The 8,192-nt window shown below is 43.3% G+C and overlaps 1 protein-coding gene across 4 annotated transcripts in view; it reads left to right on the top strand.

The window, feature by feature from the left end:
* Window positions 1-2,484: 2,484 nt before the first annotated feature.
* CXADR (CXADR Ig-like cell adhesion molecule) overlaps window positions 2,485-8,192 on the top strand; it is a 55,410-nt gene continuing 49,702 nt past the window's right edge. For all 4 annotated transcript variants that reach the window (XM_071563087.1, XM_071563076.1, XM_071563096.1 and 1 more), the window contains exon 1: window positions 2,485-2,619. In XM_071563087.1, coding sequence (XP_071419188.1) covers window positions 2,565-2,619 — 55 coding nt within the window. In that variant the 5' untranslated portion in view covers window positions 2,485-2,564. The remainder of the gene's footprint in view (window positions 2,620-8,192) is intronic.

Below are 8,192 nucleotides of genomic sequence, written 5' to 3'. Positions count from 1 at the left end.
TATTCAGGTTCTGAAAAGTTTCATTCCAGATATATCAAACAGTCCCACCACACCACTTTGTAAACTCATTTTAAAATGACTTCTAAATTTGTGCTTTTCATGTGGAAAAAAAAAGTAAAAATTTAGAAAATACTATATTCATTTTATGTTTTATTTCAAGCTATCTCTAAGTTTAGGCTGAGACTGATGTAGGGGTAGTACTGAAGTTTTTCTTAAGCACATGAAATAGATTTTTTATATTTAACAAAAACCCCTAAGATTCCTGAGCATGAGACAGTATTCTTCATAAGAGAAATGCTAAATAATTATTCATTTTCAGACTGTGGGTCTGGACTGCACACTTCTGCTCTGTAGTATGTATTTTCCTTGTTGACTGGATTCTGCTTTCAGCCTGAAGCCTTTTCTGGTCTTGATCCCATATGCTGGCACTAGTAGAGATCAGTTCAAAAAGTTTTGAACCTGAACTTTCCTTTTGTAAGTGGTCATTTTCACAAGTGTCTCATTCCCTCATTGTGTTTAGTGTACCAGGAACTACAGGTCACTCAAAAGCTGCTATATCCTTAAATAAATCTGGTAACTTTATGTCTTTTTAGCTTGGACAAATGTTTGTGGTGTGGAAGAAGGGATTCTTTGCTTTTTAAAAATAGTTGTTAAACACTGTACTTTTCATTTGCAGGAGTGTGAACAATTTTCAGGAGTGTGAACATGACTGCATCAGTGTTGCTTTTGATTTAAATGAGACCATGAATAGGTCTGTCTAGGCTAGACAAAATCTGGAGCTCGTGTTTTCTAGATGCACTACAGTATTAATTTTAATTTCAGCTAGGATTTATTTCACAGAAGAATGAGCATCTCCATTCTAATGACCAATCATTTTCTCTTTCTGTAATGACTGTGATTGCCTCATTATACTTTCCATGGTATATAATTTCTGTGTTGACACAAGTGGATGTACAGCAAAAAACCTTACTCATCCAGTCAGCCTGGGATACTCGAGTCAGATTACCCTTTAAAGCACAAGGCTGCAGCACACAGAAAATAAGAGAAGCAAACAACTTCTTAATACCCCTGCTTTGAGATCCTGGTTCCTTTAGCTTCAGATTACATTAATATTTTCTTTCTACTCATAGAAGGGAAAGGCAGTTATGTTCTGTCATTACATGAAATGCTTAAAGTCTGCCAAAATAAAATTCTATGCTTTATCGATAGTATTCAGCATCTTACTGGGTAGCTTTGTTTTGAAAAGGAGATCTAAGAGTTACTAGGAATTGTCAGTCCTTACCAGATGTAAGTGCTACTTATCTAAACCTTCATGGAAAATGACAATGGATTTGTCCTACTTATCACAAAACTAATTCAGAACTGGCAGGTAAAAGCTGCTGCCTTACTCAGAGAAACCAATGCTTTTGAAAAACTGTCAGTGCACATTCATATATTCATAATTCCAGCAGAAATGGTGACACTGCTGATTTCAGCATTAGGAACCCTTGAATGAAAGGTACAGCACCTCCTCTTTAGCAAAGTGTTTCAGAAAAAGCCCCTATGAGTATATGATACCCACTTAACCTAATGTTTTCAACAAGACCAGGAGGAAATTTGGGGTTTAAGCCCTCACCTCTTACATACAGAGCATAATCAGATAAAAATATATTTGAACTTGATTTATTATGGACATCATAGAAAAAGGAAAATCAGTAACACTTTCCAAAATGTGTTTGGAATGCCCATCTGGACTGCACAGCTTTTGCATTTGTGTAAGTATTTGGTTATGGGCAGTTCTCAATACAGACAGAGCATGGACTTAACAAAGGACAGGGTACCAACACAACTTTATCCCATTACAGGTGCCAGAAACACATCTGTGGGAGTTAACAGCTGTGCTACTGCAGTATACAGTAACACGTGCATGGCAGCAGATTCATGGAAAATAAATCTGGTCAAGTCGGCTTTGTGTTCTGATAAACGCGAGTGATGGATTTGCTGTACACGTGGAGCACAAACCGCGTTTTCTGGGATGGGATGGGGCTGTCGTTTTGGGCGCCCAGCTACAGTCCCGAGCCCGACTTGCCCCCTTGCGCAAAGCCTCTCGCCTCCCTTTTGTCTCCTTTGCCAGATTTCCGCAGTTGCAGATCTTTCAGTGGAAAGGCGTGTGCGCAGCACAAGGGGAGCACAAGGGGCTCCCGCGGCGTTGCCATGGGGACCGGGACAAGGCACTTGGGCGCTCGCAGGGGACGGCACCGCCGACGGGACCCGGCGCACCGCGGCCGCTGTTCGAGCCACAGTGGCGCCCCGTCCGTGCCGCGGGGCGGGCGGGGAGAGTCGCGGCAGCCCCGGCCGGCCCGGCGGGGAGCGGGCACAGGTCGTGGTCGGCTCCGTGAGGCTCCGCTGCGGCCGCAGGTGCCGCCCGCGGGGCGGGGACCAGGCGGGGGGCGCGGCGGGGCGGGGACCGGCCGGAAGTGACGGGCGGGTGTGATTCACCTGCTGGGCGGCGGGGGGAGGTGCCCGCCAGGAGCCGGGGACTGAGCCCACGGAGCGGGGAGGTGCCCGCCGGTCCGACCCGCGCCATGGAGCCACCGCGGCTGCTGCTCGGGCTGAGCTTCCTGCTGCTCTACTCCGCAGGTGGGCGCAGGTGGAGGGGACGGGACTGGACTGGAGGGAAGGGAGGAGAAGGGAAGGGAAAGGACTAGATGAAGGGAGAGAGAGAGGGAGAGAGGGAATCAGGGAGGCGACAGCGACAGCTCTGTCGGGATGGGAGAAAGCGCGGCGGGGCGGCCAACGCTGCTGCCCCGCCGGTGTCCGCCCCGGTGGCCGGTGTGCGCCGCACCTCCGTGTGTGTGTGTGTGGTGAGGTCTGACCCATGTGTGAATGAATGTGCGATCTTCACTCTGTGTGTATTCTTTCGTCTCCGGCAGCCCCTGTGCCGTGCCCTTCCCGGGGCGCGGTGTGTGCTCGGTGCGGGCGCTGGCGGCGCGGCCGCATCGCGGAGCCGACCTGGGCTTTGTTCACACGATGCCCGCACTGCCGCCGCTGTCGAGCTCCGTCTTCTGCAGCCCCTTATCTTTTGCCGCCCCTTATCTGATCTCATCTCATCTCCTACCGCCCCCTCCCCTTCCTCCGCCGCCCCCCCGGGGGTCCCTCGGCGGGGCCGGGGCCGCTTTGCGGCGGTGCCCGCCCCACATCGCTCCCCGCAGAGCGGCGGCGGAGCGAGCGCCACGCGGGGACACCGGAGTAAAAAGCGTACAAAATGCCTCCAGCCCCTACGCTGGTTCTGTGTTTGCCCTCTGGGTGGCTCCCAGAGAACCCTCGGACCCCAGTTGTCCAGACCCGATGGCCGTGGTTGAACCCTGTGGGCGAAAGGAGTTAGGATTTGAGGGCAGAAAGGAAGGAGTTGAATTGGATGGACCTAAGCTCGTTTGGTTTGCTGTAATGAAAGAAAACAAAGGAGTAGATATTCTCTGAGGAGAAAAAAAAAAAAGCTACCGACCAAACCCCAAAAGCACACAAACCAAACCGAGCGTGCTAGGGCTACTAAAATTTATGTGAGTGTTCTATGCCTCAAATATTAGGTGTTACTACGTTCCTGTAATGAACTTGGCTGCCATGTGAATGTTTCCTAAGCATATCTTTGAAAAAGAGGAAGTTTCCACTAAAGTTGACCCAAACTTGTGTGAAACTACGTAAGGTTACAATACACCCATGGAGAGGTTCAGGGTCACGGTAAAATGTGTATCAGTGGTGTCAGGGGGCCAGTTTTTATTTCCTTTTGTAATGTTAGTGCCTACGTTGATGTCACTGCTGTTTTGGGAAATTACTCATAGGATCAAAATTCTGTATCCATCATGGAATGGTGACCTCTGATCTCCTGCATGAAAGGGACGAGGTAGTTCTGCTTTAATTCTGTTTCCCTAAGCAGAGTTTGAAGATAGATGCTATGTAAAAGCTATGAGTACTACTAGTATTTAGTTGACAATGTTAGTAATCTGCATTTATATTAAAACACTAGATGTAACAAAAGCTTTGAAAATAGCTTTTTGTGACTAGAACTGTATGTAGTGGATTGAGCTGAATCACTGGTAGGATATTGAAGGCTATGGTACCAAAATGCTAGGAATTATTAGTATATGAGGAAATGTCAAACAGAACAAAACTGTATGATTTAGTTCTACTGAAGGATACAGGTGTCTTCAGACTTCAGTGTGAAATTGGGTAACTTTGTAACTGAAGTAGTACTCCTAGTCAAAACACAGATTCGTCTCTTGTTGGATGACTCTACTCTAAAAGACATATATTTCACATTCCTCTGAAGGAAATAATTGAATAATATGTAAATCATTTGAGCTGATATGTCCTCTGAGCTTGCTTGTGTTTTTTTCCCATCAGATTGAGTTAATACTTCTGGGTCTCTGCTCCAGGTAGACATGACTTCCTTCCCTGAGGGAGTGGATGCCAGTGAGCTGCTGTTCTCCATATGGACCAGAGTTAGAGGAGGCTAGTTTTTGTGCAGTTGAGTGAAAGCTGTTGGCAGTGAAGGATTGTCTAGGTGCTGAAGTCTTTACTTGGGTTTATGGCTGTTGTGGTTTAACTCTAGCAAGCAACTAAGGACCACCCAGATGGTCATTCGCTCCCCTTGTGCTGGGATGGGGGAGGGAATCAGAAGGGTAAAAGTGAGGACACTTGTGGGTGGAGATGAAGACAGTTTAATAGGGAAAGCAAATTCCATGCATGCAAGCAAATCAAAATAAGGAATTCATTCACTACTTCCATGGTCAGACCGGTATTCAGCCATCTTCAGAAGGGCAGGTCTCTGTCACATCCACAGGTGACTTAGGAAGACAAATAAATGGCCATCACTCTGAGTGTCCCCACTTCCTCCTTCATCCAGCTCTCTATGTTAAGTGTGACATCCTGTGGTGTGGTACCAGCTTCCTGGTTTTATAGTGTTGTGGAAATAATCTCATTCCATTTGTTGGAAATTCAGATTTAGGTAGAGTTTTATAAGACCAAGAATAAATATAGGTGCCAAACTCATGATCCTGATTTAACAAATAAGGTACTGACCTACAACTGTTAAATTTGGAAAAATGTGTAATGTCAGAACACAAATTTTCAATTACTAAAATATTAACAGATCAGTATCTATCTTTGTATAGGTATAAAAAAGTGATTACGTACATTGCAATCCATTTAATCTTTGGAAGATATGTTTTACAAAACAGTAATGCTGGGCATCTAAATGCCCAAACTGTGGATAAGAGTTTGAATAGAGTTTTAAGGTAAATGACTAGGCAGGAATTTCTTTAGCCTATAGGAATATCTCTTATTGTTGTTCATGTAGTGAGTTTTCTGGGTTTGTGTGCATTTTGGGTTTTTTTGTTTGCAGTGGTAGTAGTAGGTAATTTTGTACTCTGTTGAAATTCTGCAATATGTGATGCTTTATTAATAGAATAGTAGGCTTTTAAATAGAATTGGAGTTCTGGTAAGCTTCAGGAAAAGCTTGTGGGTTCTGGACTATTATTAGGCTTGCAGAAGTAATTCCAATAGTGTGCATGCAGGAGTAGAACCTGATGCAGGCATGGCAAGTCAGCATTTGGTGGCTAATGCACATTGTCAAATAAGTATAATAAAGAACTTAAGCCTGTTCATGTTTTTATGCATGCAACAGGATCTTACAGAAGCTTAAATTAGGAGAAAGTTGACTACCACAGGAGTTTAATGATCATTCTTATCCCAGTCTTTTAGTTGCTAAACCTGGTGTGCTGCATCTGTTGGGCAGTAGTTACAAACAACTTGCAGGGTTCAAGTTGTTCTAAAGTGTCCATTAACAATAAAAGTTTTCTGAAGCTCAGGAATTGTTAGGTTTCCCAGATTTAAAGTATTTTAAGAAGTCTGATAGACTTTAACTAGAAATGATGTAATCAACTATTAGTCAACTGCTGTGACATCGACCGTGACATTTGAATTAGTGGTTTTACCTTGACTGATCTGTGTTTATCAGAAGGTATTTTATGCATTCAGAATGCTGCTGTAGAGATTATTATAGCTCCTCACTTTGGTCTCCTCTGACTGCCCACCCTCCCCATGCTAGCTTCGTCTGTGTTGCATCAAACTTCGGCTGCCTCTCTGTCTTCAATTCAGTTCTTATCACAGCCTCATCCACAGCCAAGTCCACTTAATAGAGAGATGAAACTCCCACTCCCAAATGTCTGCTTTAAATGTCTATTGCCGCTTTACAAGAAATATATTCTTATATGAGCAGACACTTTGCTACTGATGCCATTCATGCTTCAAAGAATTAATTCTGAATATCTTGAAATCTGCCTCAGTATTGGGAATTTTCAAAACTTTTTTGCCACAGTGCATAGAGAGATTTGTACAGACTGGAATACTTGTTTTTGAGGTCAGTATTGTTTCAACATATTAACTAATCATTTGTTGATTGCATGCATTCATAAGCTTTTAATGACAGGGATTCTTTTTGCTCTTGTTGCAACTTCTGGTTGATTTCATGGAGCTTTTAAATGCTGTGTGAAATATTATACGCGACCCTGCCTTGGCAGGGGACTTGGAGTAGATCATCTCCAGAGGTCCCTTCCAATCCTAACAATTCTGTGATTATAAATGAGGACAATTATGTGGCTCACCAGCTTGTAAGAGCTTGTAGTTACTCTTCCTTTTTTTTCCTCTTTTTTTTTTTCTTTTTATGGAATTCCTGTTTTTACTCATTTGCATCTTTCAGAGGATGACTGAAAGAAGGGCCACTTAAGCCTGTTGCCATGGGAGTAAGTGGCAGTGAAGCCATAGTTCTGTGAAATGTGTTTCAGTAGCAGCTGGAACAGAAGCAGCCCCTGCTTCCTTGCTGGTCCTTTCCTTTACTGCACAAATGTCTTGATGGTGTGAGTGTGTGGAAAATGGGTCTCAATTGCTGAAATGTGAATTTTTTAATTGGTTAGATCACATGATTTGAAACAAGAAACAGTTGTGCCATCAGCCTGTACTGCTACAGGGCAGGAAGCACAGTGGAGGAGCATTAGGAGGAAAACCCATTCTGTTTGATCAGCATCTTCCCATAGGAGAAAAATGACTGTAAAACCCTGGACTGGGGGGAGCTTAGCTGGGAAGTCAGACTACATCACTAAATCAGGCAGTCAGTCAGATGGCTAGATATGACCTCAAAGATTATTTTTGCATCCTATTTGAAGTTGTACTTGGCATTCATCTGGCTCCATAGTAAGCCAGTTAAAGGAGTTTCAGAGACAGAAAACGATTAAATTTTTGTGAGGTCAGTTTTCTACCTGTTCCTTTTCCTGATTCAGCTCAATGAGATAAAGTGTAACTAAGGAGTGTCAACTGGAACCTCAAGCACATGTGGGTGGAGTATATTTTTACTATTGACTTTTTCCTGTGCCACCTACTTACTGGATCATGTGATACAGGCAAGATTTGGAGCTTTATTGCCTGATAGCGGAGCCATTCACTGTTACTGTGATATCTTTTAGTTACTGTTAAGCATCTGAGATACATGATGGTCACAAGCTTTGCAGTTCCACTTGCTGTTAAATTTTTTTAATAGATGTATTTTTAATGTCCTGTAGTTAAAGCCTCTGCTTAGAATACTGAAAAAGTGATTAATCAATGAGAACTGTTTGTTGTTGGAGGAAGGATGGGAACTTGATAAATTCACAACTGTTTGAACTTTTGCAGAGTTGGTTTGCGTAGGGAATTGAAATGTCATGTGTTCTGCGTCTTCAGTTCTTTGTTTTACATGTATTAACAGTATAAGCCGCAAGGACTGTTTCACCTCAATTGTTTTAAGGTGTGTAAAAATAATGTGTGTGTAAGTACATATTTTAAAATCTTCCTAATTTTTTAAATGAGTACTTAACTTTGTGTCAGTTTAGGGCAGATTCTTTGAGCTAATTACTTTCCCTCTTACATGATGGGAGTGGGACAGGGAAGGAAGCAGGAGTGGGCAGACAGATACTTTCTTCTGTCACTGTGATGCCTCACCTCTTTATTAGAAAAATCCCACCAACAACAAGAAAATAACCTAAAATAAAAAAAAAAGGAAAAAAACAACTCTACTACTGAAATAGTTGTCAGTCTTAATGCAAAACTTGCATGTGCTGGGAAAAAAGCATTGCTTGTTCAGTAGCTCGGAAAAGCCAAAACCCCTTTACTCAAGTGAAAATAAT

This window comes from Pithys albifrons, chromosome 1, assembly GCF_047495875.1.
Source record: "Pithys albifrons albifrons isolate INPA30051 chromosome 1, PitAlb_v1, whole genome shotgun sequence".
Lineage (NCBI taxonomy): Eukaryota > Metazoa > Chordata > Aves > Passeriformes > Thamnophilidae > Pithys > Pithys albifrons.
The sequence above is the reverse complement of the archived record's forward strand: the minus strand, read 5'-3'. Positions and strand labels throughout refer to the sequence as shown.